We start from the raw sequence: 17,299 nt of genomic DNA, 5'->3' as shown, positions 1-17,299 counted from the left end.
CAAGGCTGAAACACCAGGATAAACAGAGGTACTGAGGTAAAATGTTAGAGGAATCTGTATGTCTAGACAAGGGCCAGAGAAGAGAGAAAAGAGTTATAGGAAACTATTACTGTGTTAGAGGAAACTGCTTTAACTAATACTTAAGAGGGAGAAACATTTTCAAAAAGCTTTTCAGAAATACATTACCAACACACCATGTTTCAACAGCCAGCCATGCGAGTTGTTTATTCCCTCACCCCTGTTTTTTTTTAAATTGATACTCATATTGCTTTCTTTCCTTTCAGATATAAAGCCTTAAATTGCTCATTGGAAAGAAAATAAGCATGGCTTCTAACCCAGCCAACCCCGCTAATCACCTGCCATACTTCTTTGGCAATATTACACGTGAGGAAGCTGAAGAGTATCTGATGCAAGGAGGAGTGAGCGATGGCCTGTTCCTGCTCCGCCAAAGTCGAAATTACCTCGGTGGCTTTGCCTTATCTTTGGCCCATGGAAGGAAAGTTCATCACTATACAATTGAGAGAGAGCTGAGTGGCTCATACGCTATCACAGGGGGAAAATCTCATGCAAGTCCTGCTGAACTTATTAACTATCACTCGGAAGAAGCCGATGGCCTTGTCTGCCTGCTGAGGAAACCTTTCAACCGACCACCAGGAGTGGAGCCCAAAACAGGACCTTTTGAAGATTTGAAAGAGAACCTCATCAGAGAGTATGTCAAACAAACCTGGAACCTGCAGGTAAATTCRGATTAGTTTTGCATTAAACTAGTCTTTGAATTGGGAGGAAAAGGAGAGGTAGTAGTGTTTTTTTCCAATTGCCGCTGCTGTTTTGCAGTAGTTCAGGTTTGTTGTAATAGGTGATAATTGCTCATGTTTTGAGCCATTGTTTCTTTTCTTTCTTTCGTGCTTTCTTTTTTTTATTCCCTCTCCAGTATATTGCAGTAACTTGCCTGTAGATGTATACTTTCCTGAAATTTGGCACGGCTTATCATTTTTAAAAATGTGTGAGGCCAGTCTAGCCTTCCTGCCACTGCAACAACATGTGCCACTGGTATTTCCACATAGGCCAAAAATAAAAGTTAATGAATGCAAAAGTGTTTGCATTGAGAAACTATTTGCTTTTGATTCTGAGAATACTTGGCTTGTGTGTAGCTGCAGACAAGCACAGCCACACATAGACTTGTGTTACATCCTCCCCTCTCAACCTTCATTGTTTCTCTGATGCTTGTTTAGATTGTGAGCAAGATACCACCTTGTTTCTTAACTGCAAAGCACTGCTTGCGCTTCTGTGTTGGTATCACATGTGTCAAGCAGGAGCGTTCAATGCCAGAAGATTGCCTTTTTCCTGGAGAAGTCATTTTTAACTTAGAAACACAGAACTGGAAGCTGCAATAGGAATATTATTTTAGAGAGCTTTGCGGTGCTCCAAGTTGCTGTTATGGTCTCTCAGAGTTAGGCTCACTTTTTCATCTCTTCCGGCATTAGCAAACACCCTTTTGATCCCAGCAATGCAAAAATTTTTGTGACTCTCAAACTAGAAACCTGGCATTCCAACTACATTTACTGCAACTACAGCTGAGTTATAAAGATTTTTCTGTTGAATTTGAGCCCGCTCTAGATAGAAGTTGATGAATTCAAGATGAAACTTGACGAAACTGGGGGGTATACCCTGAAATGTTGGGACAAATTTAGAAATGATGGATTATAGGTGAGTATAGAGATGTTTAGATTATACCTAAAACATTAATTTAATTAACTTTAAAATTGGAAATGTCCTGCCTGCTTTTGGGAAATTGGTGTTGCCATCTTTAATATTGCTATGTTGCAGCAATATGAAGCATCTTGTGCTTGTTCAATTTATATTTGAATTCTGCCTCAGGAGAAGTAATATGGGGGGGGTTTACATTTTCAGAGTGACACTGAAAATATATTTAGTTATATCTCATTAACATAAAAGCACAACATAATTTTCAATTGATGCTGATTAAGGGCTTGATTTACTGATTATTTTTCCTTCTGTTTCATATTAGAGACAAAGGAAGAATATCAGCTTTACCATGTTTAGATTATACAATGTTAGTTGCTGTTTCAATATTTCTATAGCAACTAGAAACAAATAATTATTTGCTGTTTTTGGATGCCTCCCAAAGCAATCCAACATTGTGAGTTTRCCTGTAGTGTTTTTATTGTAAAAACAGTTTCACTGTCCTTTTGTTGATTTTTTCCCTCCCTCCAGGGTGATGCTCTTGAACAAGCTATCATTAGTCAAAAACCTCAGCTGGAGAAACTGATTGCCACTACAGCCCATGAGAAGATGCCTTGGTTCCATGGAAAGATCTCTCGGGAAGAATCAGAACATCGTATCCTTATAGGGTTAAAAAGCAATGGAAAATTTCTGTGAGTACTTTCCTTTTGCTGCTACTGCTATTTACCAGCAGTATTTGTATACAGTTTCCATGAAGTAATCTCAAGCAAGAGTCTGTCAAAAGAACAGCCTACTCACACTCAGTGAACCTCAATATAGCAAGACATGAAGCTTATCATTTCTATATTAAGCAAATGTCTCCAAGATTAGTTTTCACTTAACTTAAGGCTGGAAACCATGCTAAAAGCAGGAGTCACCTTTTCTTCAGGAAGTGTTAGGTTTAATTCTAAATGCAGCATCAGAAAGCCCAGAGTCAAGAAAAAAAACAGTACTTAGTGTCCTTTCAAAGCAGTTAAAATAGTAAGTATCTAGGGTAGCAACTTTTGGTATCCCTAACTGTCATTTTTCCTGGGACAATGCTTTTTGCAAAATTATTGCTTAGTTTTGCAATTAAACAGTAGAAGAMATCTCATTTACCTTAATGATTCAATTTTGTGACCATTGTATGTATACACAACCTCTTTCCTAGAATTTGTGAGCAAAAATATGTCATTTAAGCTGGTGCCTAGCAGCCATCAAAGAGTCATCTCTATCATCTTGTGAGCATTGGAGCTAATCAAAATTTTATAACAAAACGTCTTTCTTTAGGAAAATCATGATTGAAAAAAATCAAAATTTTACGTTTTTTGGGCAGAGAAAGCAAATGTTTCCTTAAAATGAGAGTGGTGTTTGAGTGAATGGTGGTAGTTTTTTTTTTTATAGCAGACTTAATACTTAAAGTCTCCTTTCTAGACCCTGGTCTTTTCTTAACATTTTCTGAGCATCCGTACAGTTCTGAATAGATTAATAGAGTTTTAAGTGGAAAAAAAAAACCAGCATTTTTCTGTGTCCCTGAGAGATAACCCAGACAGATCATTGCCAACAGCTCCAAAACTGCCATTTGGTGACCTATGGAGGAAGCAGTCAGACATTCCTCTGTGAGACTGTCCATGCCCATGGATGTACATTGTAGGTGGTTCTGTTGAACTTCAAAAGGTTTATTTCAGGTCAGGTAGATTACCCAGAGGGCAAATGCTAGCATTAAGACTGTTTAAACCATTGCAAGCACTGTTGAAACTTGGGTAGTATCAAACTGTAGCTGTTGGTATGTTCAGCTTGGGCCCATATTTTAAGGATGGCACTGTTTACTTTTGCGTTGATAGGTGCTTTCAAGCATTGTAACTGTCTTTTTATAGGTTGCCTATCGGCAGTTTTTAGAACTTAAGTGTTCGGCTGCTGTTCACTCTCAAGCACTCTCACTGCTTATTGACAATAAACAGGGGTAGCACTTTCATCCAACCCATAACATAGCAGCAGGATCAACAAGAAAAGTAATCGGTTGTTCCTCTGTTATTTTCTGTACACGATTTAGCTCCCAGTTGGGTCGACCTAGCAGCTCTTAGCAAATAAGAAAGCATTTTCTAATTCAGAACCATTTTCTGCTTCCTGTAATGGTTTGCCTAATCTGGTAGAGACAGAGAAACAGCCATACATTTGTTAGCTAGCTGAAGAAGTAGCAGCACAATTGTCATGAGTGCTAGAAAGATGMATTGTCTTAGATTGCAGGCAGGTACTTTTTCCTTATCGAATAGGAGCATGTGTACAATCTTCTGTACATCTGYGGACTGAATGCTGTGAATGCATCAGTTCACAGATTGTGTTTTTTTATTTTCTTGTTTTTTTCATGCTGTTTGAGACTTTCAAGCCTGGCAGCTAATGGTAGAGTAGACTTCTATTACATATCTAAAAGAAGTTCACTTGGCACAARTAGAAGTCAGAGAGCAGACTGGAAACTGAAAGATAAAGGGAATCTAGATTCTCCAAAAGTGTTCAGCACGTCTTTGAGCAGGTCTGATTTAAGTGCTGTGACCAACATCATCTTGTTTATTATGGGAGGAAAATTAATTTTGGAAGGCTAGAATAAAGCTTATTCAMCCAGAAATCTGCTAGCTGTATGATCTGTCTTGACATAAAAGCCAGTATGGGAATCTCTAACACATCTAACAATTAGATTTTTTTTTGGTAGCATCTTGCAACATTACAGGATTATTAAATCTAGATTTATTTTTGTGCATAATCAATATAAAAATAGTTGGAAAGATTTCTGATGACAGTTCAGAATGTCAGGAACAGAATCAGAAATCTAACACTTTACCCTGTTCTCCAAGCAACTGGAAGAGCAGTGAGTTAACTGGGGTGTTTTGTCCAGGAGTTTTCAAGACTCTAAGACTTTTATCACAACTGAAATATCAGTGCAAGAACATGTACAGGGGCTACAGCATTTGTTTCCAAAGCTAAGTAGAAGAAACAATGGCAAATGTGAAATTGCAAGGATTATCCACCATTTCCAGGAAAAAAAATCATGGAAACTGTAACTGTAACTTTGGAGCAAAAACTAGGAGCAGCAGAATAGAACCAAAATAAGCTACCTCTAAAATGAGAGGAGGAGTGACTGGAAGTAGAGAACTTGGCTGAGGTCCTAAGCCTCTCTCAGCTTCATTAACTGTTAACATTACTTTTTGTGCTCTTTAGGGCTCCTTGTTCTTATTTGGATAGACTCTATTTGTTTCATGCAGCTTTGTCTAGGATGGGACGTAATTTTGATCACTGTATTCTGTAATTATTTAAACTGTCATAGGTCATATTGCTGATGTCATCCATGTAAGTGTGAGTGTGCAGGAATTAAGTAATTTTATTTAGGAAAGAACTGTGATGAGTGCAGTTCTTGGAATATCTTGGTTTATCATCAATACTAAATAGCTAAACTATTTTAGCTATATGAACATGTGAACTTTCATGTGTGTTAAAAACCACATGAAGAAATTGTGAAGCCTGAAGAAAGACAATATTCATAAAAGTCATTAAGTATAAAAATTCAACTTTTAGGAAACTATAGGTGAATGTATCACATAATCAGCAGCTTGGTTTCATGCAACTTCTATGTGTTCATAGTCACATGTAATTCACATAAAACATCAACAGGGGAGCAAGAAAAGAAGAAGTTTTAGTACCATAGGAATATTTTCAGTGTATGACTAAACATGCCAAAATGACAAGACTAGTTCAGACCATGAGTATGTGTTACGGCACAACTCATCACGGTACCTCATGTCCTCTAAGAGACCGAGCTATCTTTTATACGTCACCATAGTTAGCAGTAGTAAAATCATTTCAAAGGAAYAAGGTGTAAAGCACAGTTGTCCCTAGGAGACACTGATATACAGGGYTTTCTATGTTTGCATTACTCTTATTATCTCTTTCCAGTCATTACCACCTGCCAGAGAACTTACTGAGCTAGGAGGACCATTTATCTTACAGAACCCTTTTTTATYTACATCTTTCTTTATTATGTGTATATGTATGAATCGGACTGGGCATTGTTCACATCAGACGTGAGAAGAATTATCCTACTAAATGCAGCCTTGATTCAGAAACCGTATTTACTGATGAAGCTTATCATCAAAATGCAAAGAAGCAGTTAGGTTTAGAAGATGACTGTAAGCATTTTCCAAGGTAAAAAGTGAAATGGCCTGTGCACCATGTTCCTGGAGATGCTGAGTCCCCATGATGGCCACAGTTGTGAGAGCTGCCCCTTGATCTGCAGCTGTGTGTGTGTGGCTTGCAGAGGGCTGCAGCAGGGCCAAGGCTTCTCAGGACTATCTCAGCCTGTGTGCTTTGGCCTGGAGCTCGGTCAGAGGTGTGAGAAAAGACCATGATCTCTAACTGAGATAGCTACCAAGAAAAGACCATGTTGCAGAAGCAACCCTACAAAAAAAAAATACTGTATGTTTTGGTTTGGAGGAAGCTTAGCATATTGTGCTGGCAGGGGGACACCACCAAAATAGGCTCTYGTGATGCAGGCCTGCTTGCTAAGGTGTTTCATCATTGTAGTGCATTGACTGTGTAGTTTGGCATGGTAATCTTACCAAGATTACCAGATTACCATTACCAAGTATCAGACTGCAATTTAGATCGTGGCAGCATGCAGCTGAGCTGTGTCTTCAGTTCTGTGATCTGCTGATGTTTCTGAAACAATTCTGAGTGCAAACCCAAGCAGGAGAGAAATAATAGCATGCATGAAGACTGCAGTCAACCCATTTTCTTCTTGTATATTCCTATTAGAGATTTCGCTGAATTGATTCCTTATCTCCCTCAGACTTCCCATGTTCAGTGTGCTGCTGATCCTCAAAGAGATAATAAATAACTGTGTTGCAAGTAACATTACAAGGAAGATGCAACTAAGGGGAGACAATGAGGTGAAGGCTGGAGTTTGAGGAGGATTTGGCAATGTCAGGATTTTAGCCTGAAGAAACATGTTACTAAGTGAGGAAAGAAGGGCCAAGACTAAACTTTCTCACACCATTGTATTCAGGAAACAATGTTGTTTTGAAATGTATATGTTAAAAAACTAACATACATCAGTGCTTGACTTTAGTATGTCTATAAACCCACAAAAGCGTTCCCACTGAAATTGTTCATTATTTTAGTGAATGAAGGACATTCTAAGTGTCTGTTATCTTGTTTTTTTTTTTCTCTTATACTCTGTAGCTCTGTGCAATGGCGTAAGATGGAAGAGTGGATGATTATTTCACCAATGGCTTCATCTGTCCTATTTTTTTTTCATAAGTCTGTAGCTTTTGCTTAATTAAGAATTTTAGTTACTGCTTTGTATATGCTGTACTTTGTTGCAGAGCATTTTAAAAGCACCTAGTGCAGTTGGATATTTTTTTCTCTCACTGTTCCGCAAATGATGACTTTTTATAGGATGAAATAAGCATTTAGTGAGAAAGCCCCCAAACCTAACAATGACCCTGAGTAACACTGCCAGCACTATCAGGAGATGTCAAGATCACGCTGTTTTCAATTCAAGCATGTTTCAGTTCGTTACCTTTCTGTTTGAGCAATCTTTTTCTTCAGTTTGTTTTTTGCATCAGTAATTGAGTACTTAATACTACATCCTTAGCTGGAGTTCTTGAGGATTAACATAACCTGGAAAGCCGTTATCACAGGTTACAAAGCCAAAATGAAATTGTGAACCCTGGCACATGACAGTCTGTGTAAGCAGAGACAGTTAAAATTTTGATTTGGATTGTGACACTAAGTTCTGTGGCGAGGCTTTTAGGATAAGTGAGGTCTCTGATTGCCAAAAATAGGGCCTAGCTGGTTACTTGGAGCTTCTGCTTGTTGTGAGTGATAACAGGGACTCCTGCTGTAGCTGGTAGGGATCCAAGTTGTGCTGGTGCTGATGGGGCATAACTAGAGAAGACACGTCCTGGATCATAACCGCAAGAGAACAAAGCTTCTTTGAGCACTGGTCAAGCATGGATGTAGAATGGAAAATGTTTTGTTCATACACTCAAATCAGGCAGAAGTTGCCGTGACTGTGAATTCCAGATGTCATCACTAGATAGCTGGTTCAAGGAGGAGTGCAGATATRTAATTATGACCTTACAAACTTGCATTCTGCTCAGATCCTGCTGTGGATACTCACAAGTTTGCCTGGATTTGTACCATACTCCTAAAAAAAGTCAGGACTGTGTTCTCCCACTGAGATCTGTACTGTTAAAAATGTTCAGGGTACCTACCTTGATAGTAACAACTGCTGCAAATGGAAAGCAATTTTGTCAGCTAATCATGTCTGATTCATCCTGTGATTCAAGAAGGAAACTTCTGGGAAAGTGCTGGGAAGCTGTATATTGCATTTTTATAATCTTACACCTATTTTATTTTGGGCAGAGGTCTGAATTCAATGAAGTGGCATTTTATTTGTGTTTCAGAGACAATGTTGCCTATTCGGAAAATATTTTTTGAAATCTTTTTCACTATAAATCTAGGACAAAGGCAGACAAAGTAAAAGTTATTCTTCATTTCAACAGAATCTGCTGCTCTCCACTGGTCAGTCAGTACAGGAAATAAGCGTGCTCAGAAAATACCTGCTTGCCTTGAAAAACCACAGGGTGTGTCAAGTTGCTTTAGGGGCAGTAGGCAAGATACTTTGGTTTCAGAAAAAAAAMCCCTCTACTTTCCTCTTCCTTTGGCCAATGTCCTGTTCACACCTTCATCAACAAGAATCACCTTACTTGAAAATTAGTTGTGTGAGGAGTTCAGATGAARCAAACCCTGTTTAGTTTAGGCTTGAGTGAGTCATCTAAGGAGCATTGCTTGCTTTGGCAATCTCTGCAGATGTGATGTCAAGCACTAATATTGCACCAGCAAAGCGTCCAGWCACCTTAGTGAGTCTGCTATATTTCTTTTCAGAGCTTTCAAAAACTTATTCAGTATGTTTTAGCCTCATCATAGTAATTAACCGTGTATACTTGGTGTGATGTAGCTCAGTTTTCTGTAGGTACTAACTGGTAATGCACATAATGACAGCTAATCTGAATTTCCATGTGCAATCTGAAAAAAATGCCTGACAGATGAAGTTGGCCTCAAAGGTCTTCATTCTTGTCAAAATCCTTGGATTTTGAAAGCATTTTTCTCAAATCTTGCTGAGAGATGTCCTCGGAGTGTTTCCTTGGGGGAGATTAAAATTCGGGTTCAGCTGTTTTAGCGACTTCAAACATTTACTGAGTTTGAATCTGAGCTGCCATTTTCCCCAGAGAGATCCTGGAGGTCACTGATTGAATCAGTTACCAACTGGCTTGTCTGGGACTCTGAAGGCCCTGCCTCATCTGTCACATACCAGTAGTAAAATGGAAGCATGAAGAGAAGGGGAGGCAAAGTCAATGGAAAAGTGAGTGGCTTTCTATCAGTGCTGCAATAAGAAATGTTTTGTTGTGGTTAAGTCTTGTTTTTTTCCAGAAGAAAAACTAATTCCAGAAAACTCCATTTAGCTTTCACTTTCACTCAGCGAGCAGCAACTGAACACAGGCAACACAAATTAAAAACAAAAGACTATTTTTTAAATGTAGACATGTCAGGCTGCGTGTGATGGAGCTAGTAGCAAATCTTTCCTCTGGTTCTAGTCACCGGAAGATGTTGACCTCAATGTGAGCTAGCCCTGAGTACATTTTAAACAAATATGCAAGCTGCAGATATTGATTCCAGATCTCCCATTTTCCATCCATCCTGGTGCAAATTTTAGACAAGGTTTTATAATACAGTCCATGATCTCTTCCTAGTCAAATTTGGACTAGTTGCATAAGCCAGTGCCATACGAACTGTGAATGTGAATTTCATGTGAAATTTATGTCAATATATTAGTGTTGTTAAAGAAATTACAAAATAGGTGGCTATAGAAATGTGTGGTTTATTTTCAGTTCCCAGCCATGTCACTTTAACTGCAGACTTCTAATGATGTAAACCACAAGCTGTTACCATGCWCAAAGAAAGATTTTCCTTGTGTTCAACATTGTATTCTTTTAACATTTTATCTTCTGCCCTCACTCTCATTTCCATGTTTCAAACTAAAATATAAGGGAGAGAAGTCCAGCCTTAATATATACACTTATCTGTTGTTTTTAAATGAAGACCAACTGTAGAAGAAATGAAGTAGGACTTAATGTGCTGGATCCGGGTCTCTGACTTCCGTGGGCTGTAGAGACCTGTAGTGCGCAAGCTTTGATGTGCTTCCTTGCTGAGTGAGCACTTTGTTCTTTGCTGTTGGAACTGCCTAGCAAAGAGCTCCACATGGTGGATTTTCTGTTCCATCCATTTGCCATTTGGGAGGAAAAAGTAGGACCTTTCAGGAATTCTATCTGAAAGCAAACAGCGCTAACAAAATTAAATGAAAAGTTTTGCCAAAAGTTCTCAATTGGCTGCAGTGTATGTTGCTCTTTTTCTTACTTGGGAAATTTATAGCAGAGTGATGTAAAAAAAAAAAAATCTTTATTCCCTGAGTTCATTGGTAGTAAAGCATAACCGTGACAATCTCTCCTCTTCCTCTTACAGAATCAGAGAAAGGGACAACAATGGTTCTTATGCCCTGTGTCTGCTCAATGATGGAAAAGTACTGCATTACCGTATTGACAGAGATAAGACAGGAAAGCTCTCCATACCAGAAGGGAAAAGATTTGACACCCTTTGGCAGGTCTGTTACATTTAAATCACTTGGGTATATGTCATCATGTTTCCATATATCCTCACCTGGGTGGTTTGTTTTACTTTACTGTGCATCAACAGTTGTTAGCTAAATACCAACATGTTTTGATGGTAACTTGCCATATATTTCCAATGTTTTGTGGGTTTTGTATATGAGAGGAATCTGTGTTAATATAGAAAGTTATGCAAATATACAGATTTTAATCATTTTTAAGTTGCTACAGCTTGGCTAAGTTTAAAATTGCTGTAATTATTATTGAGTGAACTGCTGTTTCCTCAGAATGGATGACTGCTTGCATTTGTAAGTAACCATAATTAATAATAGCTATTAAAGGTACAGTCTTTCACTAATGTCCTTTATGATAGTAAGAAATAGGATGCTCTACACACACTAAACTCCTTACCTCTGAAGTTCCCTAGATAAAGCTAGATATAACCTAGATATAGCTGTTACCTAGCTATGATATATGCTAGCTAATGCTAGGTATAGCATTGTTTACTAAGGGTTACCACCAAAACATGGCTGAATATTGGGCAAAATTGAGCAGTCAAGGAATGGATAGCTGACTGTGTCATAGTAATAAAACTGAGTCCTACGGAAATGAGGAGGTAATCTGAAAATGCTGAAGAAAATGCACAAACTTGCTGTGTGCTCTTGCTTAATATTCTATTTAAACAAATAAAGTGTGTCATAAAATGAAACCTCTGTATAACAGCTCTTGGCCTTTTCTATAAATATCCATGTCATTCCTGCAGTTCCTGTGAGTTTGAGAGCAGCCATGATAATTTAGTATATTTTTTGAATGTTTCACTTGTGGACTGCCAAATCCACAGGAGCAGAACAGCATTAATTTCCTCTGATAAAATAGCAAAATACATGGTGAGGAGGACAATACAGAAAAACATGTGGCAATAACCGYTAGTGCTAGAAACTTCATATTAACTATTTACATCATAGCGTGATTTTGAGGTGCCAAAATACTTTTTATATTTGCATAATCCCTGCACACTGCAATGTGGCCTAYCTTTATTAACGAAAAAAAAAAATCTGGGGAAAAAAACAAGGAAGAGTGAAATAGAGAAATTAGAGATATAAAATGAAGTAATTTACTCACAGTTACAAAATAGTTTAGCCAAGCAACGACCTGAGCACAGAGTACTGGGTTGCATAAATCCTGTTCCTTAGATAAATCCTTAGATTTCCTAAGATTCCTTAGGATTCCTTAGATTCAGCCACAAAACTACCTCAAAAGCTATGTAAGAAAGAACTGAATACGACATGAATATGTGCGCTAAAGATCTGCTGTACATCCAGTTGACTTGCTGCAATATATACCAATTACTGCACATATGTCCACAATTTTAAAGAAGCAAATTACTTATACTGATGTTACTTTTTCATCTCTCTATTTCTCTTTCTCTCTCTCTCCCTCTTCTTTCTCTTCTTTTGGTAGTTAGTGGAACATTATTCGTACAAACCGGATGGATTATTAAGGGTTCTTACCATTCCTTGTTCACGACTTGGTTCAGAAAATGGTGAGTTATTATTTGTACTTTATATTCCTATTATGACCACTTTTTTTCCACTTTCCATGTAGTTGGGTGCATATTACTGTAGATTTAAATTAAATTTTATATAAGAATATAAAAGTTTCCTCTCTCTTTTTTTTGTCTATATGCCAGTGCCATGCTGATAGAGGATAGGATTTCTCTATTCCTCTAAATCATTACTAAGACATTATACATATTTTGCTGCTGTGGCATTAAATCTCAGACATGGGATGCAAAAGTAAAGAAGATGAATCAGGAGAAGCATTGCAATATGATTTAAAAACAAAGAAGTTAATTTCCCAATGTAAAATTATTTCTTCTTACAGTAAACTTCCCATCCTGCTCAATATCTTTCTGTATTTGGCTCCTTTGCAGATAATATTGTTTTTGACACTCGTCCTCCACATCATGGAGCCCCTCTCAGGGTAAGACTAGGTCTTGGTATAGCAATAATGTTAATTTCAGAGGACTTAATTTTGCACATTAGGAATTCTAATGCATGGGTATTACTGCAGGAGTGAATCTTTTTTTCTAGGTACTGTTAAATAAGCAATAGATAGGAAAGAATAAGTTTAACCTATTCCATTAACATTTCTTTCATTAGTTTTGCCCTGAGCGATTCATCATTTAATTCTGTGAATTCTGTGAATGTGTTTTATRCTATGTTTGAATGTTTCGTATGCAAAATGATTCCTTCACTAAGATTTGATATAAAAATTTTAGTTAGAGAGTTTTGTTTAAAACTATGGAAAAGTATTACAATGTTTTCACTATTTGAACTTTAATTGTATGTATTGCAAAAAAAAAAAAACCAAACCTTTCTTTCATTAAATTGATATAATTATATAAATTGTTATCTCCAGAGGCATAGAATGAGTCTTCAAAAGATGTGAGGAAAGACCAACAGTAGTATATTAAAGCTTTTGGAAACCTCAGTAGTCCTATTCATGAAGAGCCACCTGAGGCATGATACAAAACATCTCATTCAGTTTTAACTGGTCTAAACTGAAGTAGGGAGTTTAACATAATTGTTTCACATCTTCCAGAAAACCTGTCTGTCATCTAGGTAGCTAAATTGTCTAGGTGCTTCTCTGTTATTGATTCTATCTCACATTACAGAAACAAATGAGATGTGAAGGTGGGGGGGAGCCTTGGCTGCAGTGAYCAYGAGCTGGTGGAGTTCAGGCTCCAACGAGGAGGAGGCAGGGCAGTTAGTAGCCTTGCCACCCTGGACTTCAGGAGGGCCAACTTTAGCCTCTTCAGAGACCTGCTGGGAAAGATCCCATGGACTAGGGCTCTGGAAGGAAGAGGGGCCCAGGAGAGCTGGTTAGTTTTCAAGCGGCATTTCCTCCATGCCCAGCAGCAGTGCATCCCTGTGTGTAAGAAGTCAGGCAGAGGGGGCAGGAGACCTGCGTGGATGAGCAGGGAGCTCCTGGCAAAACTCCAGCAGAAGAAGGCAGTATACAGAATGTGGAAGAAAGGACAGGCCCCTTGGGAGAAATACAGGAGAGTTGTCAGGGAATACAGGGATGCTACAAGGAAAGCCAAGGCACGCTTGGAACTAAATCTGGCACGGGATGTTAAGAGTAACAAGAAAAACTTTTTCAAATATATTAACAACAAGAGGAAGGTCAGAGAGAACGTGGGTCCACTAATGAATGGGGTGGGTACCCTGGTTACGGAAAACACGGACAAAGCAGAGCTGCTGAATGCTGCCTTTGCTTCGGTGTTTGTCAGGGGCAGCCCTCTAGAATCCYAGGCCCTAGGGACACAYGAAGWGAGCCAGAGRGAGGAAGGCTTGCCCTGGGTAGAGGAAGAGTGGGTCAGAGAGCATCTAGGGAGMCTCGACACCCACAAATCCATGGGCCCTGATGGGATGCACCCCAGAGTGTTGCGGGAACTGGCGGATGTCACAGCCAAGCCGCTCGCCATCATCTTTGGAAGGTCCTGGAGAACGGGGGAGGTGCCRGAGGACTGGAAGAAAGCCAACGTCACTCCAGTCTTCAAAAAAGGCAAGAAGGAGGACCCGGGCCAATAGGCCGGTGAGCCTCACCTCCATCCCAGGAAAGTGATGGAACAGCTCATCCTGGCTGCTGTCTCTAGACACGTGGAGGAGAAGAAGGTGCTCAGGAGTAGCCAGCATGGATTCACCAAGGGGAAATCCTGCTTCACTAACCTGATCGCCTTCTATGAAGGAGTGACTAGCTGAGGGCAGAGTGGTGGATGTCATCTATCTGGACTTGAGCAAGGCTTTTGACACCGTCCCTCACAGCATCCTCCTGGGCAAGCTCGAAAGGTGTGGGATAGATGAGTGGACAGGGAGGTGGATTAGGAATTGGCTCAGTGACAGGGTGCAGAGAGTGGTAGTCAGTGGCACGGAGTCCAGCTGGAGGCCTGTACTTAGTGGTGTCCCCCAGGGATCAGTTCTCGGTCCGGTCCTGTTCAATTTATTCATTAACGACCTGGATGAAGGGCTGGAGTGCTCCCTCAGCAAGTTTGCCAACGATACCAAACTGGGAGGAGTAGCTGATAGCCCTGAGGGCTGTGCTGCCATCCAGAGGGACCTGGACAGACTGGACGACTGGGCAGTGAGAAACCTCATGAGGTTCAACAAGGGCAAGTGCAGGGTGCTGCACTTGGGGAGGAATAACCCCGGACACCAGGACAGATTAGGGATGGACCTGCTGGAGAGCAGTCCCGCAGAGAGGGACCTGGGCGTCATGGTGGACGACAAGATGACCATGAGGCAGCAGTGTGCCCTGGTGGCCAAGAAGGCCACCGGGATYCTGGGGTGCATTAAGAAGAGCGTCTCCAGCAGGTCGAGGGAGGTGATCATCCCCCTCTACTCAGCCCTGGTGAGGCCACATCTGGAGTGCTGTGTCCAGTTCTGGGCTCCCCAGTACAAGAGGGATGTGGAGCTGCTGGAGAGAATCCAGCGCAGGGCTACCAGGATGATCAGGGGCCTGGAACATCTGCCCTRTGAGCAAAGGCTGAGGGAGCTGGGCCTGTTCAGCCTGGAGAAGAGGAGGCTGAGGGGGAACCTGATCAGCGTGTCTAAATACCTCAAGGGAGGCAGTGAGGAGGAGGGAGCGGCCTCTTTTCAGTGTTGGCCAGTGATAGGACTAGAGGAAACGGCCACAAGCTGAGGCACCAAAAGTTCCACAGGAACCTAAGGAAACATTTCTTGACAGTGAGGGTGACAGAGCCCTGGCACAGGCTGCCCAGAGAGGTTGTGGAGTCTCCTTCTYTGGAGATCTTTAAAACCCGCTTGGATGCAGCTCTGTGCCMCGTGCTCTGGGTGACCCTGCGTGTGCAGGGGAGTTGGACTCCATGACCTCTGAGGTCCCTTCCAACCTTAAGCATTCTGTCATTCTATGATTCTAAATAATTTAGGTCATATAAATCCTATGAGTCTTCATAGGTCCCTTAAGCATGCATTCTTATACCCTCTCTTTCTGAACATCAGATGCCTTTGAAAATCAGTGGAAATTACAGACCAAAATGTATTCCACTCCCCAAATTATCAATATTTTTTGAAATGTTATCTCAAAGTTACCTTAAATGACTCTCTGAGTCATTTACAAAGACAAAGTTGAAGCACGTCAGACTGCATGCACACCATCTACACATACAAGGTTGTAGTGGCAAGCACATTCAGTGAAGGAGCATTACATATGTCAGGTGGTCAACAGAACATTCAGCAGTTTCAACACACACGAAAAGTAAATGTATGAAACCCTTAAAACWCCTACTTCAGGTAGTTAAATTTCCCAAAGAAATAACAAGAAACCATGCATCTGACCAAATTGACTGACATTTAGGACTGTTCAATAAAAGAAAATGGGCCAAATTCTTCTCTTTTTCATCAATGCCTTTGCAGTGATACAATCCCAGTTCTTCTCAATGCTTTACAGATATAAAACACCCAGTGTTTTGCAAACAATGGGTGATTCATTCTGATCAATACTAATAATCTCAAATGAGACAGCTGGCCTTAACAAATCGGCTAGCCTCACTATAGTCACATTTTGGAGGAAGAGAGATACATACTCATCCACATGTCACTTTATACCAAAAGTGTCTCAGAGTGGTGCTATGGCTTTCCATCGGTAAGTAGCTGGTTTTTGTTGTTTTTTTTTCCTGTTGAGAAGTGGTCGTAGTGATTACCCAAGACTAAATGCCTGCTTTTCGATAGCTGATGTAAATGAGATTAATTCCACCCTTAAATGTGTACTTTTCTCAGAGATAGTTGACTTAAATACACTTTCTCCTGTGAGCAGTTCAATACACAGCCATTAATATTTTAGGGACTGATAATCTATTCAGTAGATTTAAGACTTGTCATGATGGATAAAAGGAAAAGCACTTACTTAAAACTGAAATCTGAATTCTGTTGTCTCTTTAGGAGTTCTTGAAAACAAATCTGCTTTCGAAGGTACTTTCATATAATATAAAGATAAAAATGTTAAGTGGAAATTTTTACGTTAATATTGCTGTTTATGGAGTTCAAAGACTTCAGGTAGCATTGCCAGGTTCTCACATATCAACACCTTTGCATAAAAACAGCAACTGCCTAAATAAGACCTGCTAAATTCCAGAGCCTTAGTAGAGAACTTCCCCAATCTCCAGTTGCTTTGAAGGTAGAAGGTGGATGGCCAGTGTAGAAATACCATTTGCTAGATAGTAGAATGCAGACTAGACTGCCTATTCAGCTAATATATCTCCAAGCTGTTAGCTCATGAGGGCTTGAACTGTGATTTACAACCTCAGGAAAGTGTTTTTTGTAGAATTTGCCAATGAGCCGGTAAGAAGCAAAGAAATAATGTTACTTTTTCCCAGAATGCACCCAGAGGCTTCCAGGCAAGATACCAGAATTGTAGGTCTTGTTGCCTTCCCTGTCATATGGACATCCCCACTGCAGTGATTTTGATATGCCGCATCAGCAAACGAACAACCTTGTGTTTGAAATCTGTATTAGGGGGTATTGTCTACATGCAGAATATGGAGAATAAATCCTTAGTATTCCTGTTAGCAGTGCCATATGCAGACTAAAGCTCTTCTTGTCTTTCACCCAGAGACTCCATAATGTGATTTAAGGTGTCTTTGGTTTTGATTCCCTCTGACTTTTGAGGTTTTTTTTTTTTTATTTTTCTCCTTGGACATTATCCCAAAAGTATTTAAAATTGGAGAAGAGCTTTTAATATGAGCGTAAAATTCGCTGTTGATATTGCAGTGAAGCTGTGAACCAGGACATTCTCCTGGTTTTTCTCTTCACTATTCCAGTATTTTATTTGTTTACCAG

General features: G+C 39.9%; 1 protein-coding gene across 2 annotated transcripts in view; it reads left to right on the top strand.

Moving 5' to 3' along the window:
- The first annotated feature begins 323 nt into the window (after nt 1-323).
- The window catches only part of SYK (spleen associated tyrosine kinase), a 28,558-nt gene continuing 11,582 nt past the window's right edge, over nt 324-17,299 (top strand). For both annotated transcript variants that reach the window (XM_026046575.1, XM_026046574.1), the window contains exons 1-5: nt 324-737; nt 2,236-2,396; nt 10,297-10,435; nt 11,901-11,982; nt 12,373-12,422. In XM_026046575.1, coding sequence (XP_025902360.1) covers nt 324-737; nt 2,236-2,396; nt 10,297-10,435; nt 11,901-11,982; nt 12,373-12,422 — 846 coding nt within the window. The remainder of the gene's footprint in view (nt 738-2,235; nt 2,397-10,296; nt 10,436-11,900; nt 11,983-12,372; nt 12,423-17,299) is intronic.

The sequence above is a fragment of the Nothoprocta perdicaria genome, unplaced genomic scaffold (assembly GCF_003342845.1).
Source record: "Nothoprocta perdicaria isolate Ctin4 unplaced genomic scaffold, notPer1 scaffold_45, whole genome shotgun sequence".
Classification (NCBI taxonomy): domain Eukaryota; kingdom Metazoa; phylum Chordata; class Aves; order Tinamiformes; family Tinamidae; genus Nothoprocta; species Nothoprocta perdicaria.
The sequence above is the reverse complement of the archived record's forward strand: the minus strand, read 5'-3'. Positions and strand labels throughout refer to the sequence as shown.